The sequence below is a fragment of the Musca domestica genome, unplaced genomic scaffold, assembly GCF_030504385.1.
Source record: "Musca domestica strain aabys unplaced genomic scaffold, Musca_domestica.polishedcontigs.V.1.1 10, whole genome shotgun sequence".
Lineage (NCBI taxonomy): Eukaryota > Metazoa > Arthropoda > Insecta > Diptera > Muscidae > Musca > Musca domestica.
The window spans coordinates 3,245,558-3,263,353 of NW_026712115.1; the positions used below are offsets into that span (position 1 = coordinate 3,245,558).

Here is a 17,796-nt window from a genome sequence, read left to right on the forward strand (position 1 = left end):
GTATTTTCAAAAGTGAAAAAATTGGACATAGCTCGAAAATTATTCGCTAAGGATACGTAACTCGACTTCCACTTAGTCGACTTGTGGTAATTTATAGTCAAAAATTACTTTCTATTGTCGGAGAAATCACAACGTCGAATTTTGATTTTGCATATAAAGTAGCCCAAAAGTATGCAACAATTATTGTTATTGTTTTTGTGGTATTCTACACTTTTAATCTAGTTTAGCGAGGATCGTTTATATTATTTGTTGCTAAAACTACAGATACGTTGGGTTGGGAAGTAGAAACACGAAAATCGATGATGAAAGCAAAAGTTTTGGTCATGTTTACCCAGAATGTTCCCTAGAAGTTCAAGATTATAACTCTTAAATTAATTTAGAAAATAATATTTTGATATTTACGACTTACTTTCACGCTTGTCGATTAATGATTCAGGAGTCCTTCGGAAAATAGTTGTTAAAAACTCTCTAAGAAAATATTTTAAACCCACGAATTGATAGCTCATCGAGCCCTTCGGAAAATCTTCTGTAACAAAACCACGTGTATGGTTCTTCGAGTTCTTTAAAGAACCTTCTTTAAGACTCCGCGTTTGTGGCTCTGGGGGTCCTTGAGAATGTGGATGACAAAATGCGCCTTACGTTGTGCAGAGGCTATGATGCAATTGTGTCCATTTTGTTATTGAATTTTGAGAAACGAAAAAATAGAGATTTTCTGGAAAGGACTCCCTAAAGATAAGTAAATCGACTTCCAATTAGTCGAATTTTGGCACTGTAGAGTCCAAAATTACTTTCTATTATCGGAAAAATCACATCGTCGAATTTTCGTAACGACTTTTGATTTTGCAATCACAGCTTTTCGCTCGATTCTAAAATTTTTAAAAATAGCCCAAAAGTATGCAACAATTATTGTTATTGTAGTTGTGACATTCTTTACTTTTAAACATGTTTAGTGAGGATCGCTTATATTATTTGTTGCAAAAACTCGATATCCGTCGACGTTGGGTTGGGAAGTAGATACCCTAATATCAATGATGAATGCAAAAGTTTTGCTACTTTCACGCTAGTCGATTAATGATTCAGGAGTCCTTCGGAAAATAGTTGTTAAAAACTCTCTAAGAAAATATTCATAAAACCACGAAAAAAATCTTCTGTAACAAAACCACGTTTATGGTTCTTCGAGTTCTTTAAATAAACTTCTTTAATTCAATATATATATTTTTTAAATTTGACAGTACTTCAAAAAATAGTCTTTAAAAAGCTCCAGCTTTTACTGAGATCCTTCTTTAAAACTTCAGAGAATCTTCTTTAAAACTCCACGATTGTGGATCATTCAAAAATAATTTTTAAAAAATCTGAAAGTCCTTCAAAAATTGAATTGAAAATTGGCGTTTATGGTTCTAGAATCCTTCTTTAAAACTTCAGAGGACCTTCTCTAAAACTCCACGTTTGTTGCTCTGGGGGTCCTCCAAAAATAATTTTTAAAAAATTTGAGAGTCCTTCAAAAAGCTCCACTTTTACGGCAAAGAGAGAGAGAGAGGGAGTCCTTAGGAAAACTTTCTTTATAAAATACACATGTAAGGCACTGAAGGTCCTTTGGAAAACATTCTTAAAAAAAATCCGTGTTTGTGGTTGGGAGAGTCCTCTAAAAAATCTAGGCTTATGACTCTAAGAGTCCTTTGGGCATTTTTTTAAATCTAAATTGAAGGCTACGAAAGTCCTTCAAAATATATTCTTCAACAAATTACGTTTATGGCTTTAGAGTCTTTTAAAAAAGTTTAAGTTTATGATTGTAAGAGGCCTTTAGAAAAATCTATGCTTGTGGTTCCGAGAATCCTTTAGAAAATCAACGCTTATGATTCTCAGTGTCCTTTGGACAATGATCTTAAAAAGTCCAAACTGAAGGCCGGCTCAAAAGTCCTTTAAAATCTTCTTTGAAGACATTTAATTTTATGGCAGTGAAAGTCCTTTAGAAAATATTATTTTTGGCACTTAAAGTCCCTGAGAAATATACTTTAAAAGCCTGTGAGTTCTTCAAAAACTTTTTTTAGAAATCCACGTTGAAGACTTTGCTAGTCCTTGAGAAAATAATCTTAAAAACTCCTCGTATATGGTCCTCAGAGTACTTAAAAACTTAGAGGGCCATTTAAGTCCCTCCGAGTCCATCAAAAAACACTCGGTTAAGACTTTGATAGTCTTTCCGAGAAAAAAATCCATAAATTTAAAAAAAAAAAATGCCAGTGTTAATGTCTCTGAGAGTCCTTTTGAAATTTTTCTTTGAAAAATCCATCTCAGAGAGTCCTCCAAATGTGGGATTCCTTTGAAAACTCCAAATGCTCTTTAGAAAATATTCTTTGAAAAATCCACTTCAGAGAGTCCTCAAAAAGTGGGAGTCCTTCAGAAACTATTCTTTGAAAAATCCAAATGCTCTTCAGAAAATATTCTTTGAAAAATCCATGTCTGAGAGTCCTTCAAGAAATTTTCTTCGAAAAATCCACGTCTGAGGGTCTTCCAAATGCTGGGAGTCCTTAAAAAAACATTCTTTGAAAAATCCATGTCTGAGAGTCCTTCAGAAAATTTTCTTTGAAAAATCCACGTCTGAGAGTCCTCCAAATGTGAGATTCCTTCAGAAAATATTCTTTGAAAAATTCACGTCTGAGAGTCCTCCAAATGTGAGAGTCCTTCATAAAATATTCTCAAAAAAATTTTCTTTGAAAAATCCACGTCTGAGAGTCCTTCAAGAAATTTTCTTTGAAAAATCCACGTCAGAGAGTCCTTCAAGAAATTTTATTTGAAAAATCCACGTCTGAGAGTCCTTCAAGAAATTTTCTTTGAAAAATCCACGTCTGAGAGTCCTTCAAGAAATTTTCTTTGAAAAATCCACGTCTGAGAGTCCTTCAAGAAATTTTCTTTGAAAAATCCACGTCTGAGAGTCCTTCAAGAAATTTTCTTTGAAAAATCCACGTCTGAGAGTCCTTCAAGAAATTTTCTTTGAAAAATCCACGTCTGAGAGTCCTTCAAGAAATTTTCTTTGAAAAATCCACGTCTGAGAGTCCTTCAAGAAATTTTCTTTGAAAAATCCACGTCTGAGAGTCCTTCAAGAAATTTTCTTTGAAAAATCCACGTCTGAGAGTCCTTCAAGAAATTTTCTTTGAAAAATCCACGTCTGAGAGTCCTTCAAGAAACTTTCTTTGAAAAATCCACGTCTGAGAGTCCTTCAAGAAATTTTCTTTGAAAAATCCACGTCTGAGAGTCCTTCAAGAAATTTTCTTTGAAAAATCCACGTCTGAGAGTAATTCAAAAATTTTTTCTTTCAAAAACCTACGTCTGAGAGTCCTTCAAAAAAATTTTCTTTAAAAATCAACGTCTGAGAGTCCTTCAAGAAAATTTTTTTTTTGAGATTTTCACGTCTGAGAGTCCTTCAAGAAATTTTCTTTGAAAAAACCACGTCTGAGAGTCCTTCAAGAAATTTTCTTTGAAAAATCCACGTCTGAGAGTCCTTAAAGAAAATTTTTTTTGAGATTTTCACGTCTGAGAGTCCTTCAAGAAAAATTTTTTTTTGAGATTTTCACGTCTGAGAGTCCTTCAAGGAATTTTCTTTGAAAAATCCACGTCTGAGAGATCTTCAAGAAATTTTCTTTGAAAAATCCACGTCTGAGAGTCCTTCAAGAAATTTTCTTTGAAAAATCCACGTCTGAGAGTTCTTCAAGAAATTTTCTTTGAAAAATCCACGTCTGAGAGTCCTTCGAGAAATGTTCTTTAAAAAATCCACGTCTGAGAGCCTTTCAATAAATTTTCTTTGAAAAATCCACGTCTGAGAGACCTTCAGAACATATTTTTCTAAAAATCCACATTTGAGAGTCCTTCAGAACATATTCTTCAAAAAATCCACATTTGAGAGTCCTTCAAAAATACATTTAAAAAATCCACGTCTGAGAGTCTTTCAGAAAATATCCTTAAAAAGTTGTTTTTACAAAAAATCCATGTTTGTGACTCTGAGGTACATTAAATATACTTTTTAAACAATTAAAGAAATAAAATAAAATATTCTTTAAAAAAACAGGTCTGAGGTCTTTCTCTGAGAGTTTCAAAAGGACGAAACAGCGAATTTTATTATCCTTGCCGCAGAAAAATCTAAGCTGAAAATAGAAAAACAATTGTCGAATTCCTTTTTGCCATTGTAAAAAATTTTATGACAAAAAACTAAAAGAATGCCTTCCAGATTTTTTTGAATAACAAAACAAGTTATGAAATCATCATCATTTGTTGCTCCTAAAAAGAAAGAAGGCAACCCAAGGCACACTTGAAGCTGCTGACAAACAGCAGGGATTTCATTAATCTCCTCTACGTGACAGAAATGTTGAAATGGCAAACTTCTTGAATATTAACTATGTTGTGATGTTTTCCTATTTTTAATAGCTTTTTTTCTCTCTCCCTCTTTTCAGATGGCTGGTGCTGGTGATCCAAAATGGCAAAAAGACGCTTCCGATCAGAATTTCGATTATATGTTCAAATTGTTGATAATTGGCAATTCGAGTGTGGGCAAAACAAGTTTCCTCTTCCGCTATGCCGATGACAGCTTTACATCTGCCTTTGTGTCAACGGTTGGCATTGATTTTAAAGTGAAAACAGTGTTTCGGCATGACAAGCGGGTTAAGCTGCAGATATGGGTAAGTGGGAGTCAGGAGTGGATGTGGTTGCCTTCACGGAATGTATTTTTTCGCATTTCTTCTTTAAAATCCTGTTCTCTTTCCATTTCGCAGGACACTGCTGGCCAAGAGCGTTATAGAACAATAACAACAGCATATTATCGTGGCGCCATGGGTTTCATTTTGATGTATGATGTCACAAATGAGGACAGTTTTAATTCTGTACAAGATTGGTAAGACAACAATGGGAGGAGGTGTCAACTCCATCTCAGGAATGGAAATTTTAAAATTTGTTTCTCTCCTTTTTGTCCATGGAATTTAGGGTAACTCAAATCAAAACCTATTCGTGGGACAACGCACAAGTCATTCTGGTGGGCAACAAATGCGACATGGAAGACCAGCGAGTAATCTCCTTTGAGCGTGGCCGACAATTGGCCGATCAATTGGGAGTAGAATTTTTCGAAACATCGGCCAAAGAGAATGTTAATGTTAAGGTAAGGAAATAGAAAAAACTTTTAATATCCTCCACAATTTGGAAGGAACTTGAAACATTAAAAAAAAATGTCCACTAGCAAAATACACACGTGTAAAAAATTGTAGCATTCTATCTAAATTCGTTCGAAAGATAAAGTGATTACAACAGACAGACAGTCGGACATCGCTAAATCGACTTAGAATTTTACGCAGATCCAGAAGAGATATACTTTTTAGGATCCAACATGAGCATTTCGAGGAGTTACAAACAGAATGACAAAGTTAATATACCCTCCATAGAATGGTGGAGGGTATGAAAATAGAACTAAAATTGACACATCAATTGCTTCCCTCAGGAGTGGCTTTTAGAGTGTCCACTGAATGAGTGCTAAATAGGATTGTGATAATTGATATATTAATCCTATTTATTGGTTGTTGTATGGGACTATATTTGCTTGACCAGTGTGAAATTCTATTTCGATTTAGACAAATTAGTGGGATCATTTTGTTATTGCACATAAATTTGTTAGATTTGCCCCATTTTCAAAAAAAAAAAAAAAAAAAAAATCGGTATTTCGGTCCACATTTTAAAATTGGCCTCATATATCAGTTACTAACAATTTTAGGTCCTGGCTACATTTTACACCCGAAGTCACTGCAATTTGATGTTTAAAAATCTCTATGGGCAAATCTTCGCAAGAATTATAATTTTTTTTGAAAAACACAGTAGAAAACTCCACCACTTTGATGGATCCTTCGGAAATTTTTAAAAAGTGCCTCTAAGTGTCTTTCGGAAAATATTCTTTAAAAATTCACTTCTGAGTATTCTTTTGAAAATATTCTTTAAAAATTCATGTCTGAGTGTCCTTTGGAAAATATTCTTTAAAAGCCCACGTCTGAGTGACTCTTGGAAAATGTTCTTTAAAAAATCAACGACAGAGTGTCATTTGGAATATATTTTTTTAACAAATCAACGACTGAGTGTCATTTGGAATATATTATTTTTTTTATATATATTTAAAAAATCCACGTCCTCGGAAATGACTCTTTAAGAAATCACCGTCTGAGTGTTCTTCGGAAATCACTCTTTAAGAAATCCACGTTGGAGAATTGTGCGAAAATATTTTCTTTTAAAATCCACGTCAATGGGTCCCAAAGGAAATTATCTTTAAAAATCTACGTCAAGGGGTCCCTAAGGAAATTTTCTTTAAAAATCCACGTCAATGGGTCCCAAAGGAAATTATCTTTAAAAATCTACGTCAATGGGTCCCTAAGGAAATTTTCTTTAAAAATCCACGTTAGAGTGTCCCTTGAAAAATATTTTGAAAAAATCAAAATCTGAGTGTTCTTTTCAAAATATTCCTTATAAAATCCACGCCAGTGAGTCCTTTTGGAAAATATTTTTTAAATCTCCAAGTCTGAAACTCTTCGGAAAATAGCACTAATATAGTTTAGTATTCAGTACTTTTCGCACCAACTCAGATCAAAAGTCTTAGGGCTCTCAGGGCTGTAAAATTCGTCACAGACAAAACTATATGGCTTTGATTTTTTTATAATCGTCCAGGATCAATGGTGCAATATTCGGTACCGTTTAGTACCTTTCATACATAATTATTTCTGTGTTCCCAAGGCTCTTGAGACCATAAAATTTGACATGTTACATGAAAAATGCAGGGTTTAGTTCTATATAACCAAGTTGGAATATTTGACACCCTTTAATAAATTTCGAACTTAGTTACAAGTATCTTTCATTAAATTCATCATAAATATAGCCACAAATAAAAATCCAGACTTTGGCTTTTCATAATCTTTCAGGTTGGTACCATTTAGTACTTTTAGTACACTATGAGTACATGTTGTACTAAATTAAAAACACCACGCTATCTGATGTCTTGCACAATTAGGACGAAATGTTAGGATTCTGTCACTTAGTAGTACATAACTTTATTTTTAGGTCATATTAGTAATTTGTGATGCATAGTGTTTAATAAGTACATATTTATAAAAACAACCTCCAAATCTCAAACCTACGCACTAACCGTGACCTTTATGCCAAATTTCAAATTTTATGCAATATCCGTTCTCCCAATATTAAATATTTGGCTACTTAGTACTTCGCCCAAGGACGAACCCCATTAAAATTGGTGAAAAGCGGTTCAAATTTAGATATAGCTCTTATATATCCTTAACCGATTTCAGGTTAATTGTACAGCAAATGACCACACATTCAACCGAATTCATTCTAGAAGCAAGAACACCAAATTTGCTGAAAATTGGTTCATATACAGCTATATATATATATATGTTTCATCCGATTTGGTGTTTAAGTCCCTCACATTCGTAATATGCACTCCAGAAGAATGATATTTGATACCGGGCATCAAAAACTGCTCGAAAATACCTCTGCGAAATTTTATCGAGATCGGTTCAGATTTTTATGTAGCTTCGATATACATCTTCATCCGATTTTATGGTTATTGTTGTTGTTATATCAGCCCAAATTGAATATATTTTTTTCATATTCAGAGGAATTTTACCATTTATGTATTGCTAAAATAAATATTTTTTAATATAATTCTTATCGAAGTCATATCATGCACTATACAGCAATGTCGGTATAATATACTGCACTTAAATTCCAACTACTTTTCCTTACTGGTTAAACATGGATATGTATATTAATTCGTTTTTATATCTTTTACAGGCTGTTTTTGAACGTTTGGTCGACATTATATGTGACAAAATGTCCGAAAGTTTAGATGCTGATCCGACGTTAGTGGGCGGAGGCCAGAAAGGCCAAAGACTGACCGATCAACCTCAAGGCACACCCAATGCTAACTGCAATTGTTAGATTCCTTGTGTTTATGTTTTACAACAGCAGCAACAACAACAACAAATTCACAAAACAACCAAACAAAATAGAGTATTCAGAAATCAACAACAACAAATAAAAAATAGACAAAATAAGTTTATGTTTTTTAAACAAATTATGAATGATTGATACATATTCCAGAGAGCAGTAAAGAAAAAATCCACAAGAAATCCATACAGAAACATAAATCAACTGATATAAAAACAAATTATAAATAAATATTAAATAAATTAAAACAAAAAACAAACAAATTAAAAGGAAAATTATACATATTTACAAATTATTAAATAATATTAATCTATATATTTAAAATAATAAAAAGAAGAAAACAAAAACTAAATAAATAATATAATTGAAAGGAAATATACAAAATAAGCCTAAATTTAACTAAATGAAAATCATAAAAAAAATAAAATGAAAATGTTAAACTTAGTAAAAATTGTCATAACACATATTATTATTGTAATATTATAAACAAATTATTAAAAAAAAAAAAACAATTATTATTCTTGTATCATTATGGCATTATGTATTATCATGACTATAAATTATTATTAATATTATTGATTGATTGTCATATAAACAAAATTATTATGATTATTATTATTGATTGATTGATTATTGTCAGTGTATTGTCTCATGTATTGCGAAAATTAAAAAATAAATATTAAAAAAAGAAAATAATAAATAAATATATATACATATACAAAAATAAAAAAAAAAAAAAAACAAAACAGCCTAAATGAATTTAAGCTAAAAACAACACAAATCATTCCCTTAATCATTGTTTATAAACAAAAAAAAAAAAACAAAAAAGAAACAAAAGATGTATGAATTGTTCAAAACCGAATGAAAACACTAAACCAAGTAATAATCCTAAAAGCATGGAATAAATTATACATACATACAACAACACACATACATACATGCAAACATATATGTTAATCAATAAATTAAATTCAAACTGCTATTGGTAACAGTTATTGGACAAAATTATAGCATTCTTCTTTTTCTATTGGATTTCGAAATTTGCAAAGGTAAACACATTGGTTAAAATTGTAGTAGTGAACGAGAGTTGAAGGCTCAGAATGCTCATCATCCATTAGAATCACTCGAAAGAAATTAGGCAGCTAAAAACTAAACGTCCTATTTTTTATTCATATATAATGGATGATGATGAGGACGGTGTATAATTCTCCAAAATATTGATAGGTCTACTACAAAATTGTATTAAATAATATAATTTCTGACACTTTATAATACAAATTATTCTAATAGCCATTAAATTCCAAAGCGACTTTTTGGTAACTGCGTGTCACATTGATTTAGATTCCTTTAAAGGATTTTAGAAAATACAAGTAGGCAGGATAATTCTCAATGACTTGAGAATGCTCGATACTTAAAGAGCTTGCTATTTACCAAAGTCCTCATATCAGAGAGCCGAAAAAGCATCCTCTTCGTCAGTTTCTTTTTTAAAAATATTACTCTCTCTAATAGAGAGTAATATGAAGCTAAGCTAATGTGAGAATAATCCATACTTAACCAATCGAAAAATATATTCTTGTCATATATTTATGGTATAAGTTCTTCATTTATCATTGGAAACGAAATTTGAAATACTCACCACTCTGTGACGCGTTTCGTTGTGGTTCGGCGTCTTAAAGAGTATATTTGGTATAGATGACTTAGAAGTTATTGTGATAAAGTATATCCATAGTTAATCGACATAATCTCTATTGAAATGACTTGATTCTCCTAAATTTGGTGGATAGGTGAAATCATAACAATTTATATTTCAAATTTATGTATTATATTAAATAGGTCCCTTCAGTGACTTTTAAGGAATTGATTGTCAAAATCCAGCTTTTTTATATCCTCCACTATATATAATATGAAGGGTATATAAATATCGTCATTCTGTTTGTAACTCATCGAAATGATAATTTTAAACCTCACAATGTATATATATTCTTGATCAGCGTAAAATTCTAAGTTGATTTAGCCCTGTCCGTCCGTTCGTCCGTCAGTCGTAATCACGCTAGAGTCGAAATTAAATTGTATTAATGAAGATAGGAAGCTAAAATTTGGCACAGATCAGTCTATTGTCTGCAGGCAGGTCAAGTTCAAAGAGGTACTATATCGGTCCACGATATCGCGTTGCCCCCATATAATGGTACCACCCGATATTCGGTATTTTGATTATTATAGCCAATTTTTTATGGGAAATTGTCTGAAAATCCACTAAAGTTGTTCCCCTGGAAGAGTACGATCTACATACAGGGTGAGATATAAAAACTGTAACAAAGTAAAATTTTTTAAAAATTTTTTGAGTGAAAGCAAAAAATGTCGGAAAAAGCATCACATTTTAGAGTAAGTTTAGATTTGTTCGATTTGGTCACCTTTGGCACGAATTATGGCCTTCAAACGGCCAATGAAAATGTCACATGCTACCCGAATGTTGCACTGCGGTATTTTGATCCAGTCCCGGCGAAGCACTTGCTTGAGGTGATCAACACTTTATTATTTTTTAGTACCAACATTGCTTTCCAAAATACTCCAGAACCAATAGTCCAACGGATTGTTATATGGAGATTTTCGTGGCCGTTGTACGCTGGAAATGAAGCGAGGAACCTTCTTTTTTAACCATTCTTGGGTGGCGCGTGCTGAGTGCGATGGTGCTGAGTCCTGTTGAAATGTCCAAGGTCTGCGTCCAAAATGTTTGCTATTGTTTGTTATTTTCGCGATAATATTCGGCATTTATTCTGATGTCACGGTCGATTAATACGATCGGAGAGCGACCATGGCCGTTGCTTGAGTTCTAGTGGCCAACCGAAGGTGCACATTCTCAGCTGACATCTTTGGCAAGTAGACACGATCATTTTGTTTTTCTTTTTACAAACTGCTGGACAACGAATGTATTCTTGTGGGAGAAAACCAAATTCGGCAGTTCACTACTATCGGCCAAGTCCTTTCTGTTGGGGTGTAAGTTCTTCACGTTTGCACTTTTTCGAGTTTCAATGGCTTTACCCCGAGCTCATTTTTCAATATTTGCCGAATGGAATATTGCGATAAGTTCAGCTCACGAGCCATTTTTCGATCACTGCGATACGTTTCGATCAAGTCGCTTCTTTACTTTTCGAACCATTTCTGCTGAGGTTGCTGTTTTCTTCCGTCCACTTCCTTGACTTCGGGCTACACTACCAGTATCACGGTAACGAGCGATGGTACGAGACACAAAAGATTTATTCACATTTAAATGCTGGAGTGCTCTAACGATAGCCCCTTGTGGTTCTCCAGCCAAATATAAAGAAACCACACAATCACGCTTGAATTTCATCACGATTAATTTTTTTTCTGGAAAATGTTCACCAAAATGCTTTTGTACGCTTGTAAACAATATAATGAGCTGCCACTGGAATAGTTTTTACGGCTGTGGGACGAGTGACTTAGAAATGACAGCAGTCTATAGTTGGTTGAAGTTTTTTCATCTCACCCTGTATTTGTTGCACAGATAAAATCTTAAAATTATTTTAAATTTATATTTTAAATTTATGTATCATATCAAATTGGTTCAGATTCAAAAATAAACCTATATTACATCCAGAAGCATTATATTGAACCATTTAAAAAAGCAGCTAAGTTCGGCCGGGAAGAAGTTTTTCTGCCCTCCATCATGGGGGAGGAACTTGAAAAATTAAAAAAAAATCTGACGAAAAAATAACCTTTATATAAAAATCTATATATTTGGGCTATACAAAGACGTGGACCTGCGTAGAAAAAATTCCGGCAAGGGTTGAAGTGCCCATTACGAACATTAAATAAGAAATTTGAAAAAATCAGGTGAATACTGTCGTCATCAACATACCGAATATCAGGGGTACCGTTGTTTGGGGGATATGTGATATCGTGGACTCATATAGACAGTTCTATTTCAGAGGGTAAATTATTCAGAATTAACTTCTTGTGTGGATTTTCAGATAATTCCATTCTAAATAGGGGCTAAAATCATGAAAATACCAAATATTAGGAGGTACCCTTATATAATTCTCCCGAACTACTGCGATTCAATTGAAAACTTTTGCTACAATCATCAAAATACCGAATAATGGCGACTATAAGAAGTCATGGATCTACATGAGAAATTTTCAATCATAGATGGTAGCACCTATTAGGAACTTTATAAACGAAATTTGAAAAAAACCGGAAATTTTTTTTCTAAAATCGTCAAAATTCCGAATATGGGGCTATGTGGACGTGGACCTGCATAGAACATTTTAAAGTATCCACTGCAAACTTGAAACAAGAAATTTGAAAAAATTATGGTGAATACTGTCGCTAAAATCATCAAAATACCGAATATCGGATGTACCGTTGTATGGGGGGTATACGATATCGTGAACCTATAAAGACAGTTCTTTTTCATGGGGTAAAGTACTTAGAAGGAATTCTTTGTGTCGATTTTCAGACAATTTCAATAAAAAAAATTAGCTACAATCATCATAATATCGAATATTGGGAGGTACCGTTATTTGGGTGATATACGATATCGTGGACCTATATTGACAAATCAAATTACTGTTAAAGAATTCCGTGTGTAGAAGTTCTGATAATTCCATTGAAAAATGTGGCTGAAATCATCTTAAATACCGAATATCGGGTGGGGGTGCCGTTTTATGGGGGCTATACGATATCGTTGATCGTTGACAAAAGACTGACTGACTAATATACTCACCATAATATGTATGGTGGAGGATATAAAAATTATATATCGGAGCAATCGATATATTGGAACCGTTGAGTGTGCAAATATCCATCCAATTCTTGATGAACATTGGAAGAGGTATTCTGGGGTATATCTGATATCTGGTTACAACTATTATTTTTTGAAGCGTACATTATAAATGTAGGGGACTTAAACTCCAAATCGGAACTACACAAATAACATATCACACTGTGGTCTGGGGTATAAAAATCCTTTCAGTGATTGTTAAGGAAATTGAGATTAAAATCCTTTTTATTATCAATATGATATCTTTTAATATAAATCTTCGATATTCCAACTAATTTGTATCACAAAGTTCTTTCATAATAGGAATTTTATATATCATAGTTTTAGATATTTCTATGTAACTCTATTTAAGATCGGTCAAAAAGATTCTTTTATACGTCTTCCATACATAAGAGAGTTTTCGAAGATATTCTCAAGATTTCTCCGTCTATGTAGGATCTAACAAATATCATATCTATAGAGTTTCTTGAAAATCTCCTCTCGATGGAAGACCTCTAAAAGAGAATGTATCTAGTGAAGAACTGTCACAAAGGATCTCTAATACGACTCGGTTTTAAGGAATATTCGGATATCCAAAGAGGACTTAAAAGCTTTTCTTTCTATGAAAAACATATAAAAAAGGGTTTCTATTTCCAGAAGAACGGTCGAATGTCTTTAGGAGATTTTTGAAAGGCGTCATATTAAAATGTGAGACAAATGAGACATTTCAAAGTTCTTCGGAGATCTTATATATTTTGATGATTCGTTGAAGGTCACTTATTTAAAAAAGAGCTTCTATCAAAAAAAAAAAAAAAAAAAAATCCTGAACATTTTTTACCAATGAAGACCTATCAATTGTTTTTTTTCATTAATTCTCAAAGGTTTTATCTTATATATGACCCCTGTCTGAGAAAATCTCTCCCAATACTTTAAACTGGTAGAGGTCCTCTATCTTTAAAAGACTTCAGAATTTTTGTGCTGTGACAATTCAAAAAATTTACCAAGACATATTACCAAATTCTTTTATCAAGGGAAGACCTTTCAAATGATTTCCGATATCAGCAATATTTTTTTAAAAATATAAAATTGAACTGTGTTGAGAAATGTCAGCTCTCTTAGAAATGCTTAAATTTGTAAAAAGTTCAAGATTTACAGTAAGTCCCATTTCTACATAGGACTCCAACATTTCCTTAAGCTGAACTTACCAAATCTTTTGGAAACTTAATGTATAATTTGGGAGACTTTGAAATATATTCGAAATATAAAAGAGTTTTGAGAGGACTTAAGAGATTAGAAAATGACTAAGAATTTTTCATTGTTCAAAAGACCTTCAAAGTGTTTTTTTTTTGTGGACATGCTACAGGGTGAGATAAAAAAACGGCAACAAAATCAAATGTCATAACTTTAACATTATTTTTTTTTAAATTTTATTGAACGAAAGCAAAAAATGTCGGAAATGGCATCTAATTTTAGAATAAGTTTAGATTTGTTCGAATTGGTCACCTTTGGCTAGAATAATGGCCTTCAAACGGCCAATGAAACCGTCACACGCTGCCCGAATGTTGCTCTGCGGTATTTTGGCCCATTCCCGGCGAAGCAATTGTTTGAGGTGATCGACACCTTGGTATTTTTTAGTGCCAACCATGCTTTCCAAAATACTCCAAACACAATAGTTCAAGGGATTGGTATCCGGAGATTGTGGTGGCCATTGTGCGCTGGAAATGACACTTTGGTATTTTTAGTGCCAATCTTGTTTTCCAAAATACTCCAGACACAATAGTCTAACGATTTGGTATCCGGAGATTTTGGTGGCCATTGTGCGCTGGAAATGAAGCGAGGAACCTCATTTTGTAACCATTCTTGGGCGTGCAAAGTGCGATGATGCTGATTCCTGTTGGAATGTCCAAGGTCTGTGGCCAAAATGTTTGCGTGCCCAAGATTTTAATACACCCTCCAGAATATTTTCGACATAATATTCGGCCCACACTATCACCATGGTCGGCGCTTGAGTTCTCGTGGCCAACCGAAGGTGCACATTTTCAGCTGAACTGATTGGCAAGTAAACACGATCATTTTGTTTACAAACTGCTGGCAAATTCGGCAGTTCAAATGGTCACAAATTTCAGTACTTATATTTGACATAATTTGCGAATCCAGTCAAATATTTATTTTATGGCACCCTTAAGTGCAAATCTTCAAAATTGTAGATTCTACACAAAAAAAAAATCGTTTTATAAAAATTTCAACAATTTGAAACTTAGCTTTTGCTTTAAACTAATTTTAAACAAGTAAGGAAAGGCTATAGTCGTGCGGGGACGTAGTATACCCTACAACACTACAATATGTTAGAAGCCCCCTTATGTCCAAATCCATAGAAGATTTCGCTTTTGAAATTAGGATTTTGACTAGGGACATTTGCCCAGTATTTATACACTCCGTCGGGTTGTGACCCATTTTACAGCTAAATGTAATACAGTCATCCAAAATGCTAGAATTCTTCCCTGTCCTTAACTCTCTTCACAGGCGTGTCGATTGGCTTCAATTGTGTGATCGGAAAAACATATGTGTTTTTGGTTAATTTGAACCCCTCTCCATCTCCAATCCAATGAACCCTTCTCATCTCCAAAAACAAGAAGCCCCTCTGTATCTCCAAATTTAGACTCATCTATATGATTTGCTTGTCTACGATATTTGGGTATATTCGTCAACGAAATCAGCATAAAAAAGCGAGAAGTTCGCCTTTTGTGTATTTCGGAATGCTGGTATTTTTTCACACAAAATTAGTGGTCCATTGTACCCGCTGTTCCAAACTCTAACTTTATGCGAGATTTCGTGTCCTTTGGTTTCTATTTGTGACCTTTATAACGGCTGCAAAATCAGGAAAATTTTTAGTTGTTGGTTCATTTCAAGCTCTAATAAATTGCGGACATCTTTGAAAAGAATAGGCCTAGCTCTTCTGAGCCCAACCTTACCCTTGAGAAAATTTTCGTGAGGATCGGACGATATTTCCAATACTTATATAGTAGTATGTAAGGTGAAAAAATATTACAAAATATTATAAGTCAAATTGAAAAAATCGCATGCGATAAAAATACGATAAAAATAAAAAAAATCACAAAATACTACAAAATCTATATTAACATCATTATTGGCATATTTTTCTGCGAATTTTTTAGATTTTATACTTTTATGTCAAAATTTGTCAAAATCGGTCCAGCCATTCTTGAGATATAAGCATTCTAACTAACATCCCCTTTCTTTGAATATACACATTGTATATATTTCGCTATATATAACCGATATATTTATTATCGGCATCTACGTAACGGCCAGAATTGACCTGTTCGTCTATTTGTGATTTCGTCTATTTGTGAGGGGAATAAAAATATTCGCAGTTTAATGGAAAATATGACTTTTATTTAACACAAATGTTGTGGCCTATTTCACCCACAAAATATTACCCGATGACCATCAAAATTGGAATGCTTCTGCCCAGCCCTAAGCTCTAGCCCCATGCTAACTTCCGCTTTGATTGGTCCATAATTGCGACCTGTAGAGCAACTGCAAAATCAGGAATTTTTTCAGTTTTTGGTCCATTTCAACCCCTAAATATTATGCGATCATCTCCAAAAGAAATAGGGTTCTATTCCCAGTCCCACCTCCATTCTAAATTTCGTGAAGATCGGGCCATAATTGCGACCTGTAGAGTGATTACAAATTAACATGGACAGACGGACATACATAGCTAGATCGACTCAGCTCTGCGGGATAGGAAGATCCATATATACTTTCCTATGTGGGAAACCAATATTTCGAGGTGTTACATAATTTTTGGCCCAATCAAACTTATAATACCCCCAACACATAGTGTTGTAGGGTGAAAAAATTCGGAATTTTTGGTGACTTTTCTTACGAATTTCCAAGAACTCAATTTTGCTTATGGATATTACCCCTGGGAGTTGATCAAATGATCAGTTATTTTTCTAATCAAAACAGCGTATCTCTTTTTGTATGACTCCCGTTTTCCCGTATATTTTAGTCCAAAATACAGATAAATTTCCATATGCTATAATTCTGTTGGTAACTGAAATTAATAAAGAAATTGTTATATATTAATGATTATTAACAAATATTTATCTCAAGTTTATTACAGAAAAAAGAACATATTTTGAAAGACATTTAAATGAATATGTATTTTAATTAGTAATCATTAATTTTTTATTACATCTTTTTTTAATTGTTAAGTAAGACAAGGAATATAAAACAACAAAAGATTTCTTTCATTTGCCAATGTGTGTGTTCGACACATATCCTTGAAATGTCCGTTAACGTAAAGGTAATGAATTGCATTTTGTCTGAGCTTTTTTTAAATAACTTTTTTTTATAGAAACTGTTTACAATAAAAGAAACTGTTTAAAATATTTTACAATGAAATAATAACAATAAACAAAGTAATGATCTCTGCTTTAATGAAGATAATATAAAAATAAACTTTTTTGTACAATTTTTTAATAAACATTTTTAAAAGTTTTTTTTTTTTTAATCTCCATTACAATTTTCTCAGATAGCAGAAACAGAAAAAGTAAATTTATATAGAAAAAATATATATACATAAAAACAAAACCAAATAAAAAAATGTATAAAAATGCGATGATATGCGATTTTGGTTAGATGGAAGACCAGTTCTGGCGACATTAGAGACAAAACAATAAATGAAACCAGTTATCCAAAATTATTCTTTTCCGTAAAGTATTTTTGGAAAATGAATAAAAAAAATCATATCCCATACGGCATGTGATCTCTTATACATCCGCCAGGATTGGCTTTGCATCTCAAGCCAAATCAAAATCAAAATAAATACAATTTTACCATAAATAAATTGTCTCCCTTTTTTTGTTAAAAAATTAAAATCATTAAAACGAAATCTCTCTCATGTACTTTTAACAATAAAGAATAAAAAAAAGAAAAACAGAAAAATCCAAGGATTGTAGCCTAAATATTTAAAGAAAAGACATAGCAAAAACTTGATATACATT

The 17,796-nt window shown here is 32.8% G+C and overlaps 1 protein-coding gene across 6 annotated transcripts in view; it reads left to right on the forward strand.

The window, feature by feature from the left end:
• LOC101897502 (ras-related protein Rab-3) overlaps positions 1–8,133 on the forward strand; it is a 51,042-nt gene extending 42,909 nt beyond the window's left edge. For all 6 annotated transcript variants that reach the window (XM_020035318.2, XM_059125574.1, XM_020035317.2 and 3 more), the window contains 4 exons: positions 4,443–4,667; positions 4,761–4,879; positions 4,969–5,140; positions 7,825–8,133. In XM_020035318.2, coding sequence (XP_019890877.1) covers positions 4,443–4,667; positions 4,761–4,879; positions 4,969–5,140; positions 7,825–7,971 — 663 coding nt within the window. In that variant the 3' untranslated portion in view covers positions 7,972–8,133. The remainder of the gene's footprint in view (positions 1–4,442; positions 4,668–4,760; positions 4,880–4,968; positions 5,141–7,824) is intronic.
• The last annotated feature ends 9,663 nt before the right edge of the window (positions 8,134–17,796 follow it).